Source organism: Triticum aestivum, chromosome 7A, assembly GCF_018294505.1.
Source record: "Triticum aestivum cultivar Chinese Spring chromosome 7A, IWGSC CS RefSeq v2.1, whole genome shotgun sequence".
Lineage (NCBI taxonomy): Eukaryota > Viridiplantae > Streptophyta > Magnoliopsida > Poales > Poaceae > Triticum > Triticum aestivum.
Genome location: NC_057812.1, coordinates 390,047,749 through 390,075,606, shown reverse-complemented (window position 1 = coordinate 390,075,606; position 27,858 = coordinate 390,047,749). Strand labels below are relative to the sequence as shown.

The 27,858-nt window shown below is 45.9% G+C and overlaps 1 protein-coding gene across 7 annotated transcripts; it reads right to left on the bottom strand.

Moving 5' to 3' along the window:
- Window positions 1–1,191: 1,191 nt before the first annotated feature.
- On the bottom strand, window positions 1,192–27,574 carry LOC123147024 (pentatricopeptide repeat-containing protein At5g65560). Of its 7 annotated transcripts, none has more exons than XR_006473023.1 (6): window positions 25,220–27,573; window positions 24,207–24,241; window positions 23,809–23,998; window positions 23,543–23,734; window positions 17,794–17,897; window positions 1,212–1,289 (listed from the first exon to the last, which is right to left on the bottom strand). XR_006473023.1 is itself a non-coding variant. In XM_044566280.1 (1 exon), exon 1 carries the CDS (start codon window positions 27,399–27,401, stop codon window positions 25,176–25,178), a length of 2,226 nt encoding a protein of 741 aa, XP_044422215.1. In that variant the 5' UTR covers window positions 27,402–27,573; the 3' UTR covers window positions 24,450–25,175. The 7 variants fall into 7 exon arrangements, 1 of the variants encoding a protein (XP_044422215.1); XR_006473025.1 differs by lacking the exon at window positions 1,212–1,289 and adding an exon at window positions 1,322–14,859; XR_006473024.1 differs by lacking the exon at window positions 17,794–17,897 and having other exon boundaries at window positions 1,192–1,289.
- Between the last annotated feature and the right edge of the window lie 284 nt (window positions 27,575–27,858).

Here is a 27,858-nt window from a genome sequence, read left to right as displayed (position 1 = left end):
AGGTTCATTATTTTTATGATGTGACTTGCCAGTACATTCAATGTACTGACCTACAGGGTTGCAACATCTTATGTTGCAGGAATTTTCTACGACGAGTAAGAGTTACGTTGTAGGGTTACGGTCTACACTCAACTTGCCGTTGGCGTTGATGGACTCCACACCCTTATGTTTGTTTCCGCTGAGACTTATGAGGTATATATCAGTTTTACGTTATTTATACATGTGATTGCACTTTGATATATACATTGATGTACTGTGTGTGCCAGCTTACCGATCCAAGGATGGCACGGATACACAGAGGCTTGGCCGTTTGAGGTCGGGTCGCTACACATTCATGAAGCAACATGCACAAAGGAGGAAGTGTGATAGATACATCATAGTAGTCAAACATGACATACAGATCCACGCACAGAGTTGGATAAAATCGGCAGCACGAGTTCAAAAACACACACAGCTAGACCACTAGGCGGCGCGCAGGCACGCGATGGAGGGATACAACAACGAGACATAGCAAAGCCTACATCAACTTCGGAGAAAACTATTGGAGCGAGGTATCTGCAAGGGACTACACAGGGTGCCCTCCATAAAAGGATCATGCGGTCCATGAACACTGTGAAGCAAATCCTGGCTCCAAATTCAATAAAGGCTTAAATACAAATCTTTGGGTGGATGTGATCATGAGACCCTAGAGTCAGAGTTAGCAAAATCATTTAACCCGAATAGAAGAGAGGTCAAAGTCCCAGAGTATAGACAAGGAATGAAAGATCCTAATACCATCCAATTGTGATGTGGGCCCATAAGCCACACACCAATGTTAGTGAAAGTTTTCCAATGACTAGATTCGACTTCGGCCAAGGAGTTGGAAAGGGGGTTCCTACAGGCAGTCGACTATGATACCAACTTGTGACGCCCCCGATTCAATCATACACTAATCATACACGCAAATATGTATTATCAAGATCAGGGACTCACATGAAGATATCACAACACAACTCTAAACACAAATTAAGTCACACAAGTTTATATTACAAGCCAGGGGCCTCGAGGGCTCGAATATAGAAACTCGAATATAAACGAGTCAGCAGAAGCAAAAATATCTAAGTACAGACATAAGTTAAACAAATTTGCCTTAAGAAGGCTAGCACAAAAGTAACACGATCGAAAAGGCAAGGCCTCCTGTCCGAGAGCCTCCTAACTACTCCTGATTGTCAGTGGCCTCCACGTAGTAGTAGGCACCCTCGGATAGTAGTAGTCGTCGGTGGTGGCATCTGGCTCCTGGGATCCATCTTCTGATCACAGCAATCGGGTATGGGGGAAAAGGGGTAGCAAAGCAACCATGAGTACTCATCCAAAGTACTCGCAAGACTTACATCAGATCTAAACTAAGTATGCATCAGTATCAAAGGAATGGGTTGTGTCTGTGGACTGAACTGCAGAATGCCAAAAGAGAAGGGAAAGCCTAGCCTATCGAAGGCTAGCATCTTCAAGCATCTTGTAGCATTTAGAAGAGTATAGAATAGCATATATTAAGCAAGCATGTTGTAGTATTAACGCCCAGAGGTCCTTTCTCGACTCCCTGCGACAAAGCAATCCCGGAGCCATCATATCCCATTTACATCTCAGTATCCAGTTCTAGTTGTATAGATCGGATACAACTCCAAGTCGTCCTTTTACCGAGGATACGGCTATTCAAATAGATTAACTCCCTTGCAAGGGTGCACCACATTTCCCAACACGCTTGATCACCTGGCCGGACACACTTTCCTAGGCCATGCCCAGCCTCAACAGAGAGGCCAGCACGTCGGTCTACATCCTAAATGTGAAGGGGCCATGGGCCAATCGTCCTTTGCAATACTGCGTGTTGCGAATGCGGTCGGTGTCAGTCCTGGCAACCTCCTTAAACAAGGCTGGTGCTTACGTGGGCCACCCGAGCGCGCGCCACTAAACCGCTGACGTCTGGAGAGCTTCGGTTGATACATACTACGCTGAGTGCCCATATATGTTCCCACGTGGTGGTTAGTGCGTATAGGCTAGTGGCTAACTCAGATCAAATACCCAATCTCGTTAGTGACTTGGGAGCGTGCGGTGACAATCAGTACTCCTGTCGCCTTGTCTTGAGCAAGGTAGTCAGAATCCTGATTCGACTGCTAGAATCCTACGACTTCACGACCCTATGGAAGCATGTCAATCCAAATCCCACTATGAATCCGGATAAGGTAGAATCCATGTTGAGTCGCGATCAAAATCATAGAATCTTGTACAAAACTGTACAATCCCGACTATGCTATGAACTACATCCGATTCTACTAACTTATCTAAGCCATTTGTTTAGTTGTAGCAAAATAATATGCCATCATCCAAACCCCCTTTCATATACCTCATGGACCTTTATTCCCCTCCCAAGTCCAAATGCTCACCGTAGACACCTTTGATCTAGCTCTTAGAAACTCTAGATCGAAATTGAGGATCAGGCTTGTCGACATATGGAATTGGCGTGAAAAGGAGGATGCTTCAAGATTGATCGGAGAAGGAGAGCAAGACCCTTCAAGGTTTAGCACTGTAGGTCAGATAGACAAGTGATCGACTATTCACGCACTCTAAAAAGAACATAAGTAAATTTCGTGCATTGAAGGTTTAAATGTTCTATATATTTCGCTCTCTTATATGTTCCATACATGCGAGCTAGATGGTTGGTTAGGCATAAAATGAAGTGGAATACAACTAGCCTTTATTTGTATGTTCTTTGCTCCATATTTAGTTTCAAAACTCTATAGAACCCATATAAATTTCTTGTGTGCATACAAAATATCTTATTTGAGTAAATCTAGTAGAATCCTCGATTGCACGACTCGATCTTACGACTCGATTATGTCTGAGGAAAACCGATCCGACTCCGAATCCCGACTCTAACTACCTTGGTCTTGAGGACTTGCGGCAAGGGCCAAGACCAGCCCACTCTAGGGCGGGCTGGTGTCTGCCAGCCCGGCCGCGCCTCATAATTATCTCGCGGGTACCCTCTAGGTCAACCCGACTTCACATCACTTGTGGGACCGATGTTGGACGGCCAACCGCCTCGCCGACCACGGCCTGCAACACCCTGTGCGATGCCCCCTCTGTGACCAGGCCCCCGAGACCATGCACCACCTTATCCTAGGTTGCCCCTTTGCCCGGCAGATCTAGCACGAGGTACTGTATTAGCTCCAGCTCCCCTGCGCCCCGCCCGACAGCGAGACCTCTCTCAACAACTGGTGGCACACGGCGTGGCAGCACACCCCCCAACCCATGTGCAAGGGGCTCGCCTCCACGACCCTCCTCGTCCATGGATGATCTGGAAGCATCATAACAACTGCGTCTTCGACAGAGGACGGCCCTCGGCGACCGACCTTCTCACGAAGATCAAGGACGAGGCCGCCCTCTGGGCCAGAGTCGGCGCCCTCGGGCTACAAGCCATCGTACCGCAAACTTGGGACGTTCACTGATGCGCCTTTGGGCACTGTAATTCCCTCCTTGAAGGATTGTAACTAAAACCCTCTCTCTTTCCAAAGCAATGAAATGCAACCTCTCGCGTTTTCTCAGAAAAAAAATAAGACACTTATGTCTTATAATTTGGGACGGAGGTAGTATTTCATATTACTTCTACTGATATACTTGTACGGAAATTAATGGTCCACGTTGCATGGTGGAGACTGCGCCCATGTCCTACACATCATCTATTTACGGAAGAAAGTGCAAAATAAGAAAATGTTGTTAGGATAGTTTTATGTTCGCTATGGCCCCAGTTAGCAAACTATTCATTCCATTTGTTTAAGCAATGTGCGTCTTCTTTAACTAGTTTTATGTTCACTATGCTCCCAGATCTAGATCGGAGTACGAATTCGCTCGGTTTGATCGGAAATTGATGTCCGATTCACCGAACTCTAATCATCTCAAGTTTCCTTCCGATTCGTCGATCTCAAGTGAACCCAAAAAATGGAATTGATGCAACAGCTATTACAGGCTAGACGCCGCTGCAGCTCTCCTCTGTTGCCACGGCTGTCCACGTGACAACAACGATAGAGACATGGCTGCCGGCACATTGCAGCTCCTGTGCAGCGGCCGATGCATGCCTGGAGGCTTCTCTCCTCCATTCACCAGAGCACAGTGCCATGGGAGAGAAGCACGCATGGGAGGGAGGGGGGGTTATTATAGCATTAAAACAGAGGAAAGATGCATACCTGAAGCGACGGGTAGAAGATGTGTGCTTGTGTGTACGGACCAGATGTATAAATGTGGCACACAGGCACCTAGTGTGTTCACCTACATAAAGAGCACAATACACTGCATACTAGAGTTGGTGAATCGTCACAAACCCCTTCTCTAATGGAGATGTGTACCCCTCTGATGGTGGACGAATTACTCGATGAGCTCGCACACACAAGGTTCTTTTCAAAGCTAGATCTTCGTGCAGGCTATCATCAGATTTGAATGCGCCCTGAAGATGAACCAGAGACGGCTTTCAAAACACACCACGTGCATTTTCAGTTCCATGTGATGCACTTCGGTCTTACGAATGCACCAGCGACGTTCCAGTGCGTCATGAACTCAGTCTTTGCTCTTTTACTTCACAAATTGTGATAGTGTTCTTGGACGACATCCTGGTGTACAATGTATCATGGGAAGCTCATCTGGAACACCTACGCCTTGTGCTCGAGCAGCTCCGTGCAAACAAGTTCTTTGCAAAACTGTCCAAGTACTCCTCCGGCAAAGCAACATTCAGTATCTTGGCCATATTATTTCAGACACTGGGGTGGCTACGGATCCAGAAAAAACAGTCGAAGAAATGGCCCGTACCCACCAATGCTACAGAATTGCGAGGGTTTCTCGGATTAACAGGGTACTACCGCAAGTTTGTTCGGAATTATGGTATCATCACGAAACCCCTGACACAGCTGCTGACTAAGAAGGGGTTTGTCAGGTCTGAACATGCTACATCAGCATTTGAGCTCTTAAAACAAGTGATGACCCGTACCCCAGTCTTTGGCCTTGCCAAATTTCAAGCTGCCATTTGCCATTGAAACAGACGCTTGCGCAATAGGGGTCACGGGTGGGTGCTGTGCTGATGCAGAATGAGCACCTCATTGCTTATATGAACTCAGTTTCAGTCCCTATTCCTCTTCAGCGGTAATGGTCATAAAAAAGGATGGGGGTGGAGATTATGTGTGAATTACAGAGAGTTCTCCACTGCGTTTTAAAAACAAATTCCCCATGCCTCTTATGGAGGATTTACTGGAGCAAAATTCTTTAGCAAATTCGATTTAAGGTGAGGCTATCACCTAATAAGAATGGCCACACCAGACATCCCCAAAACTACATTTAAAACACACTAGGGGCACTGCTCACTGATGTTAAAAACAGTTATGTTGGGCATGCTGACTACTACAAACTATTGACCAAAGTCGCACAAGATGTTTTTGATCAAGACAAGTTCTCTCCAAATGATGGTGTGCTCAAATACAACACCAGGTTATACATTGGAACTGCAAATTCCTTTAGTCAAACACTCCTGCATACATATCACACTTCTGCACTTGAGGGTCACTCTGGAATTAGAACATATCACTGGCTGAAAAGGTACTTTTACTGGCCCAATTTCTCTACTACTTATAAAAGAGCAAACTTTTTCTTTCTTAAACACACCCCAGCAAACGTACACAGCTAGAACAGCACCACCAGTTCATCTCTCTTAGGCAAATCTTAACCGTCAGGATTAATCTAATCCTGATTGTGTGGACCTAGCAATTACCGCAGGCTGACCGAGCTCCACCGGTAGAAGAAATATCCCTGTCCCGTGTCCGCAACCACTCAGCGCTAAATGTCCCCCGCAGGCTGACCAAGCTCCACCGGTAGAAGAAATATCCCTGTCCCATGTCCGCAACCACTCAGCGCTAAATGTCCCCGCAAAGAAAACCTTAGCGCAAAACAAAATCTCATGACGCCGCCGCTACCGCCGCCATCATTTGACCGCGCCGACGCCTTTCCCGTGATGCCCTACCATGACAGTGATGACCTGCCCAGGCGTGCTCCTGCTTCACTGGTCTTCCCTGCTGGCCCTCCACAGGATCTACCAACCCCGGTAAGGACGTATGAGGATGGTGGCGCCGTGAAGTGGGACGAGGATCAAGCGCCGGCCACCTACGACTATGAGAATGCATGAGATCGACTTGCTGTCGGGGAGCGACCAAATCAAATATTGTATGCTTGGGTTGTAAGCTCTCCGAGTGACGGATCGACTCCGTTGTCGAGATATGGATGTGGGCATCTTCCTTGCGCGGTTTCGCGTATGCTTGGGCTGTAAGCTCTCTGCTAGCTCTAGAATATTGCTGATTCATTTGGTGTGTTACTGATCATCGTAGTGCTTGTCTAATGATATTATGATAATGGAGCTTATTTTAGTTAGAAACATTGTTAGTCTCTGCCTCTCATGTAGTCTGTCTTGCACGAATGGATGGGGCTGAACATTCACAAGCAGAAGATTCTTAATTTATTTGGATCAAATTGTTTGATATAATCTTCCCTATGGTGACTTCAGGCTGCATGGCTCCCCTGTGTACTCTGTTTTGCAGAGATTCCATAGGCAGGTTCGGCTATGCAGGTTCCTCCCATCCATATGTAGCTCGGGTCAATTTACGGCTTTGGTAGCCCGTTGCTGGAGCTACAAGAAACCACCACGTCTTCTATATCATTCACAAAACTGGGATGCTGCACTAAGTCGCTACTGGTTATGATTGATTCTTGTGTTAAAGGTATGATCTTGATATGGCCACTTATCAATCTTGTGCTGGTTCATGGTGATGATTCCAATATGTTCTGTGATTTATTCGGTTTATGGCTAAGGAAGTGATGATTTTATTATGTCTTAGATCTACAACATTTCACACTCGAAATCACGATGATGCATATACCCAATCCACTTCTGTCCTGACTCCTGAACAGGCATCGTATGAATGAATTTGTAGAAGCACTACAGTCACTTATCATTTAAGTTTCTGTAAATGCATCTAGTGCCACCCTTTGTTGGTTTTGAAGTATTGAAAACAAACTTTGTTAGGAGCTAGGGTTCTGCCGGTTCTAGGGCGGAGACTGTAGGGGAAAGATGGAGGAAGACGAGGCCGAGGGCGCGGCGGCCGGCGGCTGGGCGCCGTCCTTGCGTGATGGAGAAGAGGCGGCGGCGGCGCAAGAGGCGGCTAGGGTTAGGTCTCCCGGCTCCCTAAGGGAAGCCGAGCAAATACTGATTGCTTCTTGCTTGATTAGATTGATACATCTCCTCTCCTTATATAGAGAGGTTTACTTGACTCCTAAGCAAACGATAAGATAATTGGGCTAAGCCCCTAATAAGGATAAGATAACTTGGGCCACAACCCACTGGGCTAAGCCCCTAATATGACGATCATAACAAACTTGGTTGTGGGATTAATGTGTTTGTGACATTCACAGGAGAACACAGGTAAAAGTCCCTATTGATTCGGTTTACCCATCGAAGATGACCCCTAAAAATGTATGAAGACACTGAAGGCAAAGGTGGTTCACGAAGACATTCATGTTGAAGATAATGGTTCATGAAGACATTCATTGAAGACAATGAAGCACGAAGACATAGTCTTTTGGTAGTTTCATTTTCTTAATTCTTAAGTCATAGGAACCACCGAACTGTCAAGTAGGGTAGAGGTAAACGAAGTCAGAATGTGACGTGATGCTCAACCTAAAATCCTATGTCTTGGAGCAAAGACAATTGAGAGAAAATATTATCCTATGTTGGATGAGTCAGCTTTACTTGTAGCCCAAGTCAAGTTGCCGCATGGGTTCAAATTCCGACCATTGGACACGTGTCAGTTCCCCAATGACCCAGTGTCATTTCGGACAAATCATGTCGGGTTGCCCCCTGGTTATAAATAGCCACCCCCCTCCACCATGAGTTGGCGGCTGCTCAGAGAGAAGTACACGACTTTTGTCGTTTAAAAGCAACCCTGCTCTGAAGCCTTTGAGAGAGAATCCTTGCAAGGACAAACCCAAAACAACCAAAGCCCAAAGTGATTGAGCATCACTGAAGACATTCTGTTCTGAGTGAACTGATGACTTATTACACTTGAAGACTATGATCTTCTAGTCGATTAGGCGTCATGTTCTGAGCATCTAAGAGCCATTGTGGATTGCCGGTGAACAAAGTCTGTAAGGGTTTGGAAGTCTACCTTGAAGACTTACCTAAGTGATTGGGTGAGGTCTAGGTGACCTTAGCTCAAGGGGAATAAGGTGAAGACAAGGTCTTCTAAGTTTAATCTCAGACTCCCTAACCAGGCATACAAATACAACTGTCACAGCAGTTGGAAATGGTCAAACAAATCATTGTCTTCCCCGAGCTACTTGCTCCATCCTCTCTCCCTTTTACTTACTGCATCATTCTATGAATCCTTTGCTTGCTTGTCTGTGTTTGAAGATATTCTCTGAAGCCATTCATCTGTTTGCTCATTTATCTTCATGCTTCTTGTGTTTATCTTCAATGCATGCATCCATGTATGAGGTCTACACCTGCCATGCCTGCTCATCTTAATCATCAGTGTTGTTAGATCATGTATTACTTCCGCTACCTTCGTAGACATTGTCTGTTTTTGAACCTTTTCATAAAAATCGCCTATTCACCCCCCCCCTCTCTAGTCGATAACTAGCACTTTCAATTGGTATCAAAACAAGGTGCTCCCTTGTTCTGTGCTATTCGGTTTAACCACCTGCACTTTTAGCTATGTCAACTACAGGGATAATCAAGGTCTCCGTTGTGTGCCCCGTCTTTACTGGAAGAATAAGATGCACATGCATCTTGAAGCCATTGACAACGACCTCTGGAAGGTCATCAGGACTAGAGTTCTCAAGGTCAGTGAAGGTGTCACCGCTGTTGATGTGAAGAGGTTCGCGCAACTGGACTTGACTGTCAAAAACATCATCTGTGGTCATCTGACCAAGGGACAGTATGGCCGCATGAGTGCTCTGGAGTCTGCGAAGGTAGTCTGGGACTGGCTCTCCAAGGTCAACGAAGGCGTCTCATCTCAGAGAGTGACATCAATCGCAACAGGAACCTCTTCATCAAAAATACTTCTCCAACATACGCCCGGCTTGTTGATGAAGAAGATGATGCCACTTCTCCAACAATGACTTCTCTGCATCGCGATACTGCATCGGGCTTTTGCACCACCCAACACCAACGTCGACCCGGTTGCACAAACATCTTCACCATCGTCATCCGGGAACGCTTAGACACCCTATGTCTTCACACCTTTTTGCCCATTCAATGACAAAAGGGGGAGAAGCATATGGGTTGATAGTCTTCAAGAGAGAATTTTGGGTCGGGTTTGTTGTATTTTGTTAAGTTTGCAACTCTCATTTTGAACATTTGGTATGGGGTTGTAAACTTAAGTCCTGATGAACGTCTGCTACATTCGTTGCTGTTTTTGGTTGCCCGCTACTTAACTTTGATCTTATGCGCATGAAGTCATTTCGCAGACGCCCATATTCCATTGTGCATTTCATTATTTTCAACGTATTCTTTGTATGCATATGTTGTGACTTCATGAAAAGAGGGAGATCTCCACAAAGAAAAATCTGCCATGTGCATTTGCATTCAAAAGCAAATTACATAAATGCACATCTTCAGGGGGAGCCCCTACTACTTCATGAAACCAAACACCTTGTGCCTTAACTTCACAAATTTTTATCCCCGTTGAAAACTTCAACCAGTTTGTCATCAATCACCAAAAAGGGGAAGATTGTAAGTGCATCTAGTGCAACCCTTTGTTGGTTTTGGAGTATTGAAGACAAACTTGGTTGTGGGACTAACGTGTTCGTGAGATTCACAGAACACAGGTAGAAGTCCCTATTGATTCGGTTTACCCATCGAAGGCGACCCCTAAAAATGTATGAAGACACTGAAGACAAAGGTGGTTCACGAAGACATTCATGTTGAAGATAACGGTTCATGAAGACATTCATTGAAGACAATGAAGCACGAAGACATAGTCTTTTGGTAGTTTCGTTTTCTTAATTCTTGAGTCATAGGAACCACCGAACTGTCAAGTGGGGTAGAGGTAAACGAAGTCAGAATCTGACGTGATGCTCAACCTAAAATCCTATGTCTTCGAGCGAAGACAAATGAGAGAAAAATTTATCCTGTGTTGGATGAGTCAGCTTTACTTGTAGCCCAAGTCAAGCTGCCACGTGGGTTCAAATTCCGACTGTTGAACATGTGTCAGTTCCCCAATGATCCAAGGTCATTTCGGACAAATCATGTCAGGTTGCCCCTGGCTATAAATAGCCACCCCCCTCCACCATGAGTTGGCGGCTGTTCAGAGAGAAGTACACGGCTTTTGTCGTGTGAGAGCAACCCTCCTCCGAAGCCTTTGAGAGAGAATCCTTGCAAGGACAAACCCAAAACAACCAACCCCAAAGTGATTGAGCATCACTGAAGACATTCTGTTCTGAGTGAACTGAAGGCTTATTACACTTGAGTATCCAAGACGTCCTGAGTAGCCACATCATCTTCCTTGCCCTTTGACGTCCCGGTGTCCCCTTCAACTACCATATGTGACCTCTGCCCCCCCCCCTGAATTTCCTGAGTAGCCACCTATGCCCCTAGAAATTTGACCCCCTAAGTTCCCTAGGTATCCACCCCTGCCTCTAGCATGCCTACCTATGCCAGTCCCCCCTCTGTTATATCCCCTGCCTCTGCCACGAGTTGGACATTGCCTCTTCCAGTGACCTATCTCCCCACAAACATGACATTTGTTGGGATCTCCCCACTCCATGCGCTCAGTGACAGCAAATGTCGAAGCCGGCACAGCCTTCATATCTGCATGCTCAAGAGACAGCCTCACCTCCTCTTGAGACATTGCTGCAATAGTCTCTTCAATAGTTGGAGAGGTTGGTGCAACAGGGATGCCCCCCTTCCATGAAAGCAGCCTCTAAGTCCTTCCAACAGTTTCAACACACGCCTGCGTGCAATCCACTTCCACCCTGACTTGATGCAAGCGGCATCAGAGTTCCAGAGGATCGCAGTTATCTTGCTCCGCCCACAAAGCCTGCAGCTCTGCCACATATGCCATCACTGACATGTCGTCACCTTGGCGCAGCCGACTGATCTTCCCTTCAATCTGAGCAATTAGCATAAAATTACCCTTGCCTGAGTATTGGGCGGATAAAGTCTTCCATATATCGGCGGACGTAGATAGTCCCTCCACAGAGAGCGTCCAATGGGGGGCACCACTGAGTTCAACAACCAGCCAACGAGCACAGAGTTTATGACCTTCCACCTCTTTCCCTCCGTGGTAGTCTTGTCTCCTGGTTCATCAACTGTACCCAATAAGTGCCCATCAAGTTCCTTTTGTTCCACAGCCAGCAATGCCCTCCTTGACCAACTCAAATAGTTTGTGGCCCCCTCCAGCTTCATGTCCAGGGGTGACATTTCAAGCTTTTGAGCCACTTCCGCCACTTCCTGCCGAGGAACGATGGCCCCAGAGTTGGACTCAGCGAGGATCTTAGCGAGCTTCTCGAAAGCCTCAGCAAGAGCATTTGGTTCAGTCATCTCCGATCCGGTAATCAAACAGCAACCCTCAGCAACACAGCCCTACAGCTGCACGGTCCCTTTTTTTCCCCTGGATAGCAGCAGCACCCAGCAACAACAGCAGCAGCGTTGCCCCCTTCACCTTCAGCAATCAGCAGCAGCTCACACCCCCTGGCTAGCAGCAGCACACAGCAGCTCAGATGCCCAGCAACAGCTCCACACCAGTAGCCTCTTCCTTCTTCCTCTGCAAACAGCAGCCCTGAGCACAGCAAACCAGCACCAGCCACCAGCACACAGCTGCACCCTTCTCCAGCAGAACAGCAGCAGTAGCAGCTCGTTACCTCCCCTTCCTTTACCAATCTGCAGCAATCAGCAACCGCACCTCCTCTACTTCCTCCCGCGTAGCAATAGCAGCTCGGCTGGTTCCTCCCACGCAGCAACAGCAGCTCGCGTAGCCGCACTGGTCTTCCCGCGCCAGCCGGGAATCCTCGCGTCGTCAGCCACCAGGTCCCGCGCACCACTCCGCCGCCTCGCGTGCATGCACAGATCGCCGCCTCCTGCCACGCCCAGATGCGTGCGCTGCCCCTTTCACCGGACCTCGCCACCGGCCGGCGACCTAGACCACCAGCGTCGCCGGCAACCTGGCTCTGATACCATGTTGAAACGAGAGGAGTACCTACAGGAGAGCTCTTGGTGTCTGGTGACCTGCGTGAAGTTTCTCACGTGTGTGGCGGCTCACTAGGAACGGGAGGGATGGATGCCTCTTTCTAGGTCAGCACCTCCACATGGGCTTGGGCCCTAAGGGATAAGAAGATGGGCTTGGACCCATACCGGTTCAACAGTTTTCGGCTGTGCCTAAAAATTGGTGTTTATATCGCAATGAAGTTGATGCATTACAAAATTTCTCATTTTCTCTAATTTAATGGCACTGTCTCCTTGTAGAAGATGGTTCTAGGTGGGCTACTGAAACAACGACAATATGCCAAGAAGGCTATGAACAGTTGATAGCACAAGGAACAGATTCCTAATCAGGCAACAACCATCTTTGATACAGAGAATACATTATTTGTTGACCAGAAGTCCTTGAAGAAGGATGGATACAGCAGATGCAGAGAGCTACATGTTGTTTGTCATGCATAATGGAAATGTCACAAGAAATGTTCAACCTTGTTATCTACAGACAAATAAATGATTGTCTGGTTTTTGTTTTGGATTATTAGAAGTTTCAGTCCATGTCATGAGCCATGAGTAAGTTCGCAAAACTCTTTCTTATGAGGCCCGATATATTGTCATTCAGTATGCTGCTGCCACTTAGTAATGTAACCTCATAAGAGGTGGAGAGTATTCATTCTCAGGATGAGAGCAATAATTAGATTTTCCTTAAATGCTAAAACATTATCTTAGATTTTACTGATATTACTCTTTGTTCTCTATTATAATATATAGACATCGGAGGTTATCTTAGAAAACTCAATTACGATAATCGAATATGGAGATTTGTAAACATGTTTTTTTTCATGTGAATTTCAAGGTCTTAACATGTATGAATGATCTTGCCGGATGATGCTGACTTATTTTTGTAAATTTGAAGGTAATTCATCATAATACATCAGTAAGAAACATATATGATTTCATTGCTACTGTTTGCTGCCGTACTTCTGGTTGATGACGACTGTCAATTCAAAATCCTTACCTAATAGTAAAGCGCTTATCGCTTCTGGTCGTTCGTCATTAGTATTTTGCAAAAAAAGACCCTGCGCTTTTTCGTATTCAACCCACAGTTCATGATTAAGTGACTTCAGGGGAAAAAACGTTTCGCGATTTGATTTATTTATTTTCGTCACTCATGAAGCGCCGCCCCCCACCTCCCACCCGATCTCAGGCGGCGCTCCTGCGGCCACCACCTCCAACCCTCCTCCCACCTCCAACCTTCCTCCGTTCAGAGTGGTCCCAGCCGACAACGTGCGCCTCCTCTGGGAAGAGGTTGTGGAGAAGCGGAGGCTGCAGAGGCAAGGCGACCTCACCTCCCACCCCGACCTCGGCGGCGCACCTCCCGGATCAGACCCAACCCCCGCACCACCTGGGTCCCTCCCCCATGCCATTACAGCCTCCACCTTCGACGTCCATTATCTTCTCGAGATCCGCAACCACCTGCACCCAAACTGTTCGATCAATCGACCCAACAGACAGGAGGTAATTCACTAATCAGTTTTTGTTCCTTTGGTGTTTCATCTTGCACTAACTTTATGTGAAAGTCTTCATTTACGTACTACCTATTTTGTACATTCTGATTGGTTATATTAGCCTAGAGAATGGGGAGAAAGAGGAGATGCGGGCGTTGGCACAGTGCTGAACCACCGACGCGACGGAAAGATGAGTATGTCCTTGCTGCCAGCCCGTGTCTCGGCAGCCAGTACGAACACGTTCTCGTGTGCCTCCGCCAAGCTGATTCGGTGCCGACAATTGTCATCTTCGTAAAATTTAGATGTTCTTAATTTTTCTTTTCTTCTAAAATGAACATAGTTGTGAGCTTCTTTGTTGGGTAGTCAAATTCTGGTGGAATTAATAGTATAATTTGTATTTTTGTTTTTAAGTCTTACGCATCTGGTGAACCCAAGGCTGTCCACATGCATTTTGAACATTCATTAAGTCTTGATCGGTTAGCTGGGGAGGCTATTAACAATCTTAAAAAGACCAGGTTTTTACCATTAAGCACATGCTCCAGAAATGCTATACATGTTCTCCCCTATGTTCTTTTTGGTAATCCAATTATTGTATCACTGCCTGACCTGTGCTAGGTCTGAATTTGAGGGTTTACTTGAGAAAACTTCTGCTGAAGTTAATGGTTCCCTGTCAAATCTGCACATATGTAACTGCAGCAAGAAACTGCTGGTGGTGCACAAGCTAGGATCAGCTGGAACGTCCTACTGAATACCTTCATGGAGACAATTGTAAGCATTCCAAGATTGTATTACCTTGGCCCAGCTTAAGTTTTTACACTTTGCTTAATATGGGATAGTGCATCATTGAGCCATGTATATCTGCTTCATTTTACATGACTGGACTTACTTGCTTTACAAAAATATTGCAGCAGAAATATTTTCCTTTGACTATGGCTTCATAGATCTCTCTGAATCTTAGGTTTCATGTTACTCACCACTGTTTTTATTAATGACGTAACTTAGGTTTGAAGATTATTTCTCCAACGATGTGGAGCCGCTGACGCTTACTCTCCCTGAAGACTCAATGGCCAGCTCAGGTGCTTCCTTCAGTCTGATCTGCAGCAAAACGTTTTCCACGACCTCTTGAATTCTCATCGATGGATCCAAGTCAAAATAAAATTGTTTTGCCAACTAAAGCACTTATGAATTGTTCCTCTAATTTGGCATTCTTTTCAGACACTATACTAATGGTGAAGTTGCTATTATGATGTCCGTTGCTTATTTAATGATGGCTGAAGTGTACTGACATCATATTCATACAATATAGTTTGTCATTATCAGCTAGCTTAAATGGTATTCACTGGTTGCTTTGCGTGGCACTTGCTTGAGTTGAGTGATACTCTTATTCCTGTCCCAACATCGTGGTTTGGGAAAAAGTGGTGTACAAATGGCTTCGGAGGATAGCTTGCGCGAGGTACTTAAGGTAAGCCTACTTATGTTATTATAGGCACATCTGTTCTATTTTAAATCATCAGGAAATGAGCATACTGCATCTTTTTGGTTCTATAATTTTGGATGTTAGGTGGCTTATGTAGTGCCCTGTTAGTTTGTCAGGTTCTCTGAAAAGGCATTCAAGAAGGGATGAAGCAATCTTCTACTTAATTCGGGAGCTCTTCCTTGTCATTGTTAATGATACTATGATACTCTGATTCCATGAGTCCATGAAACAAGCAATAATCTATCTCAAAAATTTGTGTCCAAGCATATAACAGTACTACAACTTACGAGTTCTGACTATGGATATGTAGCACGCTGACAAGACAAGAGAATAATGCCTCTAAGGTTCTGATATGAGCTTCGTGAATTAGCAAAATTTTGTTCTCATGGATGACTGCAATTATGAGTAGTTTTTACATTTTTTTTACTGATGCAGGCATTTGTCCCAGCTATGCCGCTTCCCATCAAACTCGAGCTCAGCGCTCCGTCTGCACTCGAGCACAGCTGTCGGCCATCAGCTCGCTCGAGCAAACACGCTGGCCGTCCCCGCATGATCTCCTCCCAGCCTTCTGACATGTTATTTTTGCATGCAAGGCTAAGCTATCTCCACCGGCTCCTTTTTCTGTTGGAGCTCCTCCCTACCCTGGCAAAACCAAATGCTACCATCTCCTTTCCTTGGCATGCTAAAACTTATGTCAGTTCATTGTCATGGATAGATTAGTGAGAATGAGATTGGGATCTTTACACTACAGAGGATGAGGAGCTATATGGGCTACGAAATGTTGCTTGAGGTGTGGTTCTGGGACCTGCTGTTGTTCAAATTACAGTTCCCTTATTTAGAACTAGGCATTCCCACTGATACTGACCATACTTGGAGCATTTCCAGCAGTGGCAGTAGACACATGTGGCACCACTTCTTGGTAGATTTTGTCCATTTACTTTTTGTATCCTTTGAATTAGAATATTCTGTGCAAGATTTGAGTTTGAATCTGGTCAAATTAATCTTGTACTCTCTGAATTTAAATAATGTCTCGTATCTTACTAAATTTTGTTTTGTATTGGAAGTATTTTTTTTCTTCAAATTCTCCGATGATTCTGAAACATAGCGGTAATTTTTGCAGGGTTCTATGGTACAACATCAAGTTTTACTCTTACACCTATGAGAAACTTTTACCTACCTAATAACCGCCTATTTTACTCTCCAATGGATCAGCCCATAGATAAGCAAGCAACTGAGCTAGATGTTCATGGTTGAGTGCCCTAACCCAGGCTCGAAGTCAACTTAGGCCTGAGTTTTCTTGAAGTTCTTAAATTGGCAGTATGGAAATTGAATACCTTAATTCTTCGCTATATTTGTGATACACTAAATGTTTATCGTGATGTTCTTGCCGTTGATGCTTTTCCTTGCCGAATGGCATTTGAGAGAGGGAAAGAACGTCAATTCTGCTTTTTAGTTGTATCTAACAAAATATCTGGGTGGATTATTTTTTTTATGAAGAATTACCTCGACGTACATCAAGATGGCATTGTTCTCATGTACAGGCTCCATAAATGGACCCGATGTACAGATTAGCATTACGACATAAAATTTTGTTGTGGATAATAAATCTAGTGAAAAAAGATTGGGCACAATTTATTTCCTCTCAAATAAAACATTTTGTCGTTCCTTTCCTTTACCAGAAAATTTTAAAGGGAAGACAAAGAAGTATGATGTTGATGGGATATGGACACTGGCTTTTAGGGATGATCAACCTTGCAAGGCAACAGAGGCCATGGTTATTGAAGAGATGAAGCTCTAGCAAAGTTCTGTTGGCTCATGAAGCGATTCGATGAAATTAACATGCTAATGGCTTGCATTGTTCTCAGCTTTCCATGAAACATTTTCTGATTATGGCTCATGGTTAATAAAAGTTTCATCATCTTGATACCTTTGTATGAAACCCTAAAAAAAGATACATAAGTATGCAATAGTGCTTTTCTTCGAAAGAACAAGTGGAAAACATATGTCAAGACGTGTTTGGATTGGAAAGGTGGAGATAGTGGACGAATGAAGGAAAAGACGAGGATGCTAAAGGTATATGTTCTGATACAATTGATGTTGAATCAGTAGAATATTTATTATACCCCCGTTGCAACGCACGGGCATTGTGCTAGTTCTTCTTATACGCCATGTAAACCCATTTCACTATGTGAGATTTATCTTTGTAATGGATTAGAATATTTTTATTGCTATTTGTTTTAAACAAATGAAGATGTTTAAAATATTCTGGAGACATATTAGTGTACATATAACTCCAGAATATAGAAAGAATGACTTATTTAGTGTATATACGTGCATTAATTGAGACGTGCGTCGCACGTGCAAGCTTACTAGTGAAAACAGATGTGGAACAGTACACATCAGTACTTGTCTAGTGTGCCAATTAACCAAGGTAGAACATGTACACTCTCCTGGATTACTGGATCATATTGAAATCCCTGATGTTCCATGGTGACATATATCCATAGATTTGATAGAAGTTTTACCAAAATCTCAAGGGAAAGAGGTGGTACCTGCAGTAGTCAATAGACTGACTAAATATGCTCATTTCCTTCCTTTGAGCCACCCATATACAGTCCAGTATGTGCTTCAGTTATTTCTGAATAACATTGTGAAACTGCATGGTGTACTGCTATGATTATATATGACATGGACAGAATATTCAGCAACAAATCATATCAGGATATCTTATCCAGCTTTAAAGTGAAACTCAAATTCAGTACTGCCCATCACCCCGAAACAGATGAGCAAAGTGAACGTATGAATCAGTCTAGAGCATTCTCTCAGATCCATGGTATTTCAACATCCTAAGGACTAGATGAACTGCCTTTCCATGGCCGAATAGTGGTATAACACCACCTACGATACATCCTTGAAAGTCACACCATTTGAAGCTCCGTATGCATATCATCCTCACCAAATCGATGAACTGACACTAACCCAGAAGTATACTGCCTTGGAGCCCAAGCTGATATGCTTGACAAAGATGAGACAGAAGCTCAAGGATGACCTGTTGCATGCTCAAAAATCATACGAGACATTTTGCTGATCTGAAACGCACTGAAAGGCACCTGAAGGTTGGAGACATGCTGTGCATTAAGGTACAGCCATACAAGCAGAATGCTTTTGGCCTAGGGGCCGTGGTCCTTACAAGGTGTTAGCCAAAGTGGGTGCTGTTTCTTACAAACTTCAACTCCCAGACACTGCTCAAATTCATCCAGTGTTTAATACTCCCTCCATTTCATAATGTAGTGCGCCCAAGCTTTTCAAGATTCAACTTTGACCATAAACTAGACCGATGATACATAAATCATTTTACTGAAAATTATACCTTTGAAAACTTCTTTTGAAACGAATTCAAAGGTATTTGTCATGCTCCCCCCGCACTCGCCCATGTCGGTTAAATTTATGGTCGAAGTTAAATCTCGAAAAGCGTGGGCGCACTACATTATGGAATGGAGGGAGTACTAGCCACCTCAAGAAACATATGGGCAAGTTTGCAGTTCCTCTGCCTCACGTTCCAATGCCAACAAGAAGATGGGCTATTGAAAACAACACCTTTTGCAGTGCTGGACAGGCACATTATTAGCACAACAAAGTTCCTTTTGCGCAATGGTTGATTCACTGGGAGAACTTAGCACCTACTGATGCTACCTGGGAAGATGTCCCGTTTCTTCAGACGTCCCGTTTCTTCAGACGACGTATCCAGATTTTACGCCTTGAGAGCAAGTCATTTCTCAGGCGGGTGGTAGTGTCAGGACCCAGACTGAACCCAGACGACCCGATCCTCGCTCACTTGCCACCGTATCCGGATCAAGATACGGCGCGCCACTTAGGGGGTGACGGCCCGGCCCTTGCCCATTTTCCACCACACCCGGGTTCCGATGTGGCACGTCGCTGAGAGGGTTACGCCCCAACGAAAATCTTTTGGGTTTCATCTCCATAAGAGTGGCTGAGTTTTTACGTTGGCTCGCCAAGCCTATCACAACCCTCCTCCTTTACCCGGGCTTGGGACCGGCTATGTTGAGACAACATAGGCGGAGTTATGTATAGCACGGACTCGAATAATTATAATTGTATAACCCTCAATGTATATTACAAATTATGCACTAAACAGCATTATTTAAGTATGGACATGAAATACTTGATGCTAAATTTATTCAACATAGCCTGTCATCCTACCTCGTAACTCCGCCTATGTTGTCTCGACATAGCCGGTCCCAAGCCCGGATAAAGGAGGAAGGTTGTGATAGGCTTGGCGAGCCAACGTCAAAACCCAGCCACTCTATGGAGATGAAACCCAAAAGATTTTTGTTGAGGCATAACCCTCTCAGCGACGCACCACATCAGAACCCGGGTGTGGTGTCAAATGGGCAAGGGCCAGGCCGTCACCCCCCCCCCCCCCCCCCCCCGGTGGCGCGCCGTATCTTGATCTGGATACGGTGGCAAGTGAGCAAGGATCAGGTCGTCGCATCCTTAGTGGCACGCTACATCGATGGAGTGTAGTGGAAAATGAGCAAGGGTCTTCGCATTTGACTCGATGAGTGCGAAGGGTAAGGAAGCTAGCCAAGCCTAGGAGGATCCGCTTAGGTAGCTGGGACGTAGGGTCGTCCCCAACAGGTAAACTTCGTGAGCTAATTGATGCAGCGGTGAGGAGAGGTTTTGATGCGGAGCATCCTATGGACATCACCATGTCAAGAGTCCGTTCGGCGAGTGACACGTGCGACATCTACTTCACATACACAAACGTGAATCATCTCCTTTACACGTGCTCACTTGACCCCTTCGAGGATGGTATACTACTTGACACTCCACTCGTGTGCATGCATAGGTATTGTCGGAACGCTACGGACGACGAGTGCGAACGCAAGTGTGCAACTACACCATCCGCGAGGAAAGCCTGGAAGCGACGACGGAAGAAGACGAAGCTGCTGAAGCTACAGCAGCCGGACATCCGGGCCAGAGGCCGGACATCCGGCGCCTAGGCAGCCGCGCAGGAGCTGCCCCAACAAACAGCCAAAAGCATCAGCGGATCTACTCCATGAGAGAGACCGCGGCCCCTGTCTGCGCACAGTGTAAGGGCCGAGGCCCGTGTCTGCGCACAGTGTAAGGGCCGAGGCCCGTGTACCCCTTTGCCCCCCTAGACTATATATTCTCCACCTCGTCCTACTTTCTAGGGTTAGCATTGGTTTAGCTCATATTTAGAAATAGAGCATTGCTCATACACATCGGATCTACTCCACGAGAGAGACCGCGGCCCCTCTTCAGAGAAGATCCCTTTGGATTCAAGACCTCCTTGCGGAGAAGAACATCAAGACCTCCTCACGGAGAAGACCGGCTACCTTTGTATCGTCCTTAGTTGTCCGTGGATCGTGTGATCTCTTATGTACCCGAGGATCTAGCACATGTGTGACTATTTCGTGTTGGTTTAGTGATTTTCCCGTGTTTCCTCTCGTGTTTCCCCTCGTTTTCCCTTGTGTTCTTCGTGTTCATCGCGGGATCCGCTCCTTTCGTGAAAGATCGGCCGATTAGGGTTCTACCCTACATCAAGATGCCAGAAGAATGAAGACGGAGTATATTAGTATCAATCTTCAAGAACAAGGGGAATGTTCGGAGTTGTACTAATTACCGTGGAATTAAGCTATGAGCCATACAATGAAGCTATGGGACAGAGTCATTGAGCACCGCTCAAGAAGAATGACAAGCGTGATCAAAAATCAGTTTGGTTTCATGCTTGGGAGGTCGACCATGGAAGCTATTTTCTTGGTACGACAACTTATGGAGAGATACAGGGAGCAAAAGAAGGACCTGCATATGGTGTTCATCGTGATAAGATACCGCAGAATGCCATGTGGTGGGCCTTGGAGAAACACAAAGTCCCAGCAAAGTACATTACCCTCATCAAGGACATGTACAATAATGATGTAACAAGTGTTCGAACAAGTGATGGCAACGCTGATGACTTCCCGATTATAATAGGACTACACCAGGGGTCAGCTTTGAGCCTTTATATTTTTGCTTTGGTGATGGATGAGGTCATAAAGGATATACAAGGAGATATCCCATGGTGTATGCTCTTTGCAAATGATGTGGTGCTAGTCGACAATAGTCGGACAAGGGTCAATAGGAAGTTAGAGCTATGGAGACAAACCTTGGAATCGAAAGGTTTTAGACTTGGTAGGACTAAAACCGAGTACATGAGGTGCGGTTTCAGTACTACTAGACACGAGGAGGAGGTTAGCCTTGATGGGCAGGTGGTGCCTTAGAAGGACACCTTTCGATATTTGGGGTCAATGCTACGGGAGGATGGGGATATTGATGAAGATGTGAACCATCGAATCAAAGCCAAATGGATGAAGTGGCGCCAAGCTTCTGGCATTCTCTGTGACAAGAGTGCCACGAAAGCTAAAAGGCAAGTTCTATAGGACGGCGATTCGACCCACAATGTTGCATGGCGCTGAGTGTTGGCCGACTAAAAGGCAACATGTACAACAGTTAGGTGTGGCGGAGATGCGCATGTTGAGATGGATGTGTGGCCACACGAGGAAGGACCAAGTCCGAATATGATATACGAGATGGAGTTGGGGCAGCACCGATTGAAGAGAAGCTTGTCTAACATCGTCTGAAATGGTTTGGGCATATTCAGCGCAGGCTTCTAGAAGCTCCAGTGCATAGTGGACGGCTAAAGCGCGCTGATAATGTCAAGAGAGGTCGGGGTAGACCGAACTTGACATGAGAGGAATCTGTAAAGAGAGATTTGAAGGACAAGAGTATCATTAAAGAACTAGCCATGCACAGGGGTACGTGGAAGCTTGCTATCCATATGTTCCAGAACCATGAGTTGGTCGCGAGATCTTATGGGTTCTACCTCTAGCCTACCTCAATTTGTTTGGGACTAAAGGCTTTTCCGTTGTTATGGTCAACCCACCTCGTATATTGACGGTGCCATGTACCAGGGGAACACTAGCAGATTGGAGTCAGCCCACCAGGCCGGGAATCAGCCCATCGGGCCACGTTGCGTCCCAGGCATGTTACCGGGCTGGCGGCCTCATTAGCACGCATCCATCTACTTGGCGACCAAGACAAGCTATCCCGAGAATCTCAAAGGATCCCCACCCGAGCATAACCAACCCGAAAATTGCAAACCCTAGGCCCTGTCCCTTACATAAGCAAGGCCTAGGGCTAGATCATATATCATCTAATCTCGATACACCTACGTGATCCTTCGCGATGTCTCCATTGTACACCACACCATATCTCTCATGCAAGGCTATGACCATCAATTCAATAAAGCAGGAATAGGATCTTGCCTCCACCGTGAAGGCCTGAACCTGAATAACTGCCTCGTGTGACTCCCTTCTGGCCTTTTGATTGCGAGTGGCTCCCTATCGAGATTACTGTCGACATTAGGCCCTTCGTAAACAAGCCACTGGCAAAACTAGGGAGCTGGCCACCAGGCACATCTCCTGTCTGGTCGGGTCCAGGTTCCCCTTCAGGTATCCACACCAGGCACGTCCAGCTGCTATGGCCCTCTCATTAGGCAGAGCCAGATTTGTTTTTATTTTAGGGATTCCAGGAGTACCTCACAACCTCGCCAAGCAGTCCAAGATAGCACGATCATTTCAATTGCAACCCAGATGCAGTCGAGTCCATGACGCACTCGGGGGATACTGACGATGCCATGTACCAAGGGTAAACCAGCAGACCGGAAGTCGACCCATCAGGCCACGGTGCGGCCAAGCCCTCTAAAAGGTTGGTGGCGTCATCAGGACGCATCCATCTACTTGGCGATCAAGACAAGCTATCCCGGGGATCACAGAGGATCACCACCCAGGCATAACAGACCTTGAAGTTTGTAAACCCTAGGTCTTGTCCCTGTAAGCAAGGATACAATGGGGCTACTGACGATGCCATGTACCAGGGGTACCCGACACCCGACAGACCAAAAGTCGACCCATCAGGCCACGGTGTGGCCCAGGCCCTCTAACGGGTTGGCGACCTCATCAAGACGCATCCATCTACTTGGCGATCAATACAAGCTATCCCGGGGATCTCGAAGGATCCCCACCCCGGTGTCACCGACCTGGAACATTGTAACCCCTAGGCCTTGTCCCCTGTATAAGCAAGGCCTAGGACTAGATCATAGATTATCTAATCTGGATACACCTACGTGATCATAGTGATCTCTCCATTGTACACCACATCATAGCTCCCATACCAAGCTATCACCATCAATTCAATCAAGTAGGAGTAGGGCTTTACCTCCACCGTGAGGGCCTGGACTGGACCTGGGTAACTGCCTCATGTGACTCCCTTTTGGCCTTCCGATTACGCGTGAAACCCTATCGAGGTTACTGGCAGTATTATGATCCGGCATATATACAGAAGCTGACTCGGTGCATTAGCAATAAGTTGCATCCATGGAATCTTCCAGAATTTGACTATCCTATTTACCTGCAGAATGGAAATTATAAATAATTAGATTGTAAGTGCAAAATTGGTGAAAGCAATAAGCAAATGCAGCTTACCATTCAAGTATTCTTCGAGGAGCAGCCTGGAACATACTTAGATAATTGTCAATATTCATGCTCTTTACCATTAGAAACTAGTAATTTCACCAAGTTACAGCGATCAACTCAACAAACAATTCAACTTCGGTGTTGTATATATCTCTTCAAGCAGGTAATTGATATCCCTAATCCTGACAAATAAAATACCCTTGGGGGGTGAAAAAAAACACATCCTTCAGTGCACAAGAGACAAACGTTGCACAGGGCACGGTAATAAAACTGTGCATTTAATATAACTCAGCAACGAAGGAAGTTGTCTCAAAAGTGATGGAGCAAAATGTGCATCATAAAAGGTAATGAGGAAGCAATAGTTGGCAACTAAACACAACATAAACACAAGATAATTTGAAAAATACCTTCTTTCTTCCTGTGACGACAACTGCCTTGCCATCTGCAAAATAGAATGCACCGCTCACGTTCCTCTCCGAGTTGGTTGAGAAGTTCCCAATACCATTGAGAATCTATTGCATGCCTGACACATACAAGTCTAGCCATTGGCTGAGAGCTATTCTATGTGGAGTTTGTGTGGTATTCTGAAAGGGTGTGCTTCCTCCAAGGGATGAAACAGCCCGCTGAAAGAGCAAGTGACTATCACAGGAAAGATGCAAAATGCATTTCTTACTTACTGTTGCAATACAACGACAACGACTGAACCACTACTTTGATAGAAAATGTACATCAAGGGGGGTTACAGAAAAGAAGTACCAGATGGTAACAATAGTCAGCCAATACTGGAATGCAAAAAGGTTGGCAAGGGGCAGTAAAATAGGGCACAACAAAGTCTGCCATAAATCTGTGAATGACTGATAAGCCTAATAATACTAATATGGGCTGTATCACAGAGTTCTTAATTATTAGCATTAAATATATTAGATCCAAATCCGTTTAACTACACAATACTATATTAAAAAAATTAAGCAAACGGGTTAAAGCCCAGTTTCCATTAGAGAACACAATGCATGATTTAGCTTTCCATTCTGTTTTTACATCAAGCTTTCCATCATATTAGTAAGTTAGTAAATTCTTGGTCACTGATGAAAGACTTTTCATAGTTTATACTGTTACATAATATCATATGAGTTGTAATCTACCAGTGTTACTAAACTGAATTATGAACATATTCCACTAGACATCGTCCTACAATCTATCAAATAAAATGACTGAGATCTTCCATATGATTCTATACATTGCTGAAAGCCTGAAATCGTGGAAAGGAAACCAATAACGGGCAGAAGATATGCTGGAGTGGAACTGAGACATGCAAATGCATATGCCTCGGCAATGGACCATCAAAACACGGCAGTTTATTGGTTTGTCTAATAATTTTATTGAGCAACTTCATGTGCATCATTTGCAATTGATACTTTACCTGTAAGCTTGGCATACAATGCATCACCAGGGCGATAATCTTGCTCCTCCATCACTGAGAGCAGAATCAAACACTCGGCAGCATTGCCCTTCCGCAATAGACCATCAACCAGAATCTTCCAAACTATCTCATCATAGTTGTATTCCTCCAATAACATGTCACCCAAAACCTTTTTAGCAGTCTTAATACTTCCCTCCTCACAAAGAGAACAAATAATATGCCTATACGATTCTACACGTGGTAAATAACCACTTTTGATCATTGAATCAAGAAATGTCAAAGCTTCTGTTGGCATTTTTAGTCTGCAACAACACCCTATAATTGAAGTATATACATCCTCGCCAGGGGTCAAGTTAGCACTCTGCATCTCACCGAGCAAAATTTTGGTTTCCTCCAATCTATCAACTCGGCATAAAGACCTAAGAAAACAATTGTAAATTTCAATGTCTGAAAGCAACTGAAGCTTAACCACCTCCTCCAGAAGCTCCTGGAGATATTCCATTTCTGCTATTTTCCATATATCAACAGAGCTGGCAAGGATATTATTAGAGGATTTTTTCTTTACCAATAATCTAAGCAGGGCCGTGTAGGACACCTCATTTGGCTTGCACCTACTAGCAACCATGTGCTTAAAAACTGAAAATGCTTGACTGGCTAGTCCTAAATTTGCATACCCACTAATCAAAGTGTTATATGTCACTAAATTAGGGGAAATGCCCTGATCAACCATTTCAACCATCATATGTTCAGCACCTTCCATCCTTCCCTCATGACAGTAGGAGCGAACAAATATTGTGTAGGTGAAAACATCAGGCTTAATTCCTGCCGCAATCATCTTATTAAGTATCTTCTTTGAACCTTCAGGTCCTAGCTCCCTAACAAGCTCATCAATTAGAATGGTATACGTGACAGCATTGGGTTGTACTCCTTTCACCATCATATCATCCAACACCAACATCGCTTGTGACAACTCCTTTTGCCTGCATAATCCATCAATTAGTGAACTGTATGTGTGAGCGTCTAGCACAAACCCCTGTGAAACCAATTTCTGCATTAACTTGTCAGCAGCATCAACCTTTCCTGCCTTGCACAGTCCATCAATCAAGCTGGTGTAGACAATCTCATTCACCCTGTATCCTTTCTGTATAAGAGACCCAAGAAACAACTGAGCTTCCCCAACCCTTCCACGTTTGCACAGAGCATCAATCAACATCGAGCAAGTCCACTCACTAGGAACCAGCCCGGTGGCCTCCATCGATTGGAGCATCCTAAAAGCACATTCCAACTGCCCATTATTGCACTGCCCCTGAATTAAGGCCGTGTATGTCACCACATTTGGAGCCAAACCAGCCTCGACCATCCGGCTGAACAGCACCATGGCTCTGTCCACCTTGCCAGATTTGCAGAACCCACATATCAGCTCAGTATACGTTCGCACATTTGCTGAGCAGCCCTTAAGATCCATCCTCTCATAAACCTTAACCGCGAGCTCCAGGTCCCCGGCATTGCAGTAGCCATCAATCAGGGCATTGTAGACGACCACATTTGGCTCAAAACCCTCAGCCATTGCCTCCGCGAGAAGAACCTCTGCCTCTCCAGTTCGCCCCGCCCCACACAGTCCATGCACCATCGTGGCATACACATGTGTGTCAGGGGCGCACCCGTCTGCCCGCATCCCAGCAAACACTGCCACAGCCTCACGCACCATACCGGCGCCACACAGCCCATGGAGCAGAGCAGTGTACGTGAACACAGTGCGTGCACATCCTCGGAGCGGCATTAGCACGAACACCCGGCAGGCGTGCGAAAGCAGCCCCGCCCGACAATATCCGAGAACAAATGAGGTATACGCATGAGAGTCCGGCGCAAGACCAGCGCGGAGTAGGGAGGCAAGATGCCGCTTGGCAGCAGGGAGGTCGCCGGCGAGGCAGTAGGCATTGATAAGGGTGGTGTACGTGCGAAGGTTGCGCGCGGGCATGCGGGATGCGAAGGACTCCATGTCCGGGAGCATGCGGTGGCGGGCGAGCGCCATGAGGAGGGTATTGAGGCAGCGGAGCGGGGGGAGTGGGGTGTAGGAGGTGAGGAGGAGGTGGGAGAGGCGGCGGAGGTCTGCAGTTGAGGACGCAGCAGCGGAGATGGCGGCGAGGAGGCGGGAGGTGGGAACGGGCAGGGGCAGGGGCATGGCGCGGAGGGCTATTGTGTGGTGGGTTATGAAGGTGGCCGGCGGCGCCGCCGGAGGCGGATGGTGATGGAGGTGGGAGGAGGGAGATGGGATCCTGGGCCTTTAGAGCATCTCCGGGGTTCGGCCCGGCTGGAAATAGCGCCGCCCTCGGGGCCGGTTGGCGTGGGGGTGATCTGGTTCCAGCCGCCGCCCCAGGTCGCCCCTCGTCAACGTTTTGTAAATATTTTTTAAAATATACTTAGCCAAAATTTGGCAAATAGGATATAGATTTGGCGATATTTAGGCGTTTTGCAGTCATTTTACATATTAAAAACATATAAATGTACTAAAAGGAAAAAAACTGTTGCTGCCGCGCCTACAAGCCGAAGAGCTTGCTAAAGGCGTCGTAGTCGCCGCCGTCGTCGTCCTCCTTCTCCTTCTTCACACCGCGGTCGTCCCTGCTGGACCCTTGCCCGGG

What these genes read in the sequence shown, in the direction of transcription:
- LOC123147024 (XM_044566280.1), bottom strand. Translation starts at nt 27,401, where the DNA reads ATGCCCCTGCCCCTGCCCGTTCCCACCTCCCGCCTCCTCGCCGCCATC.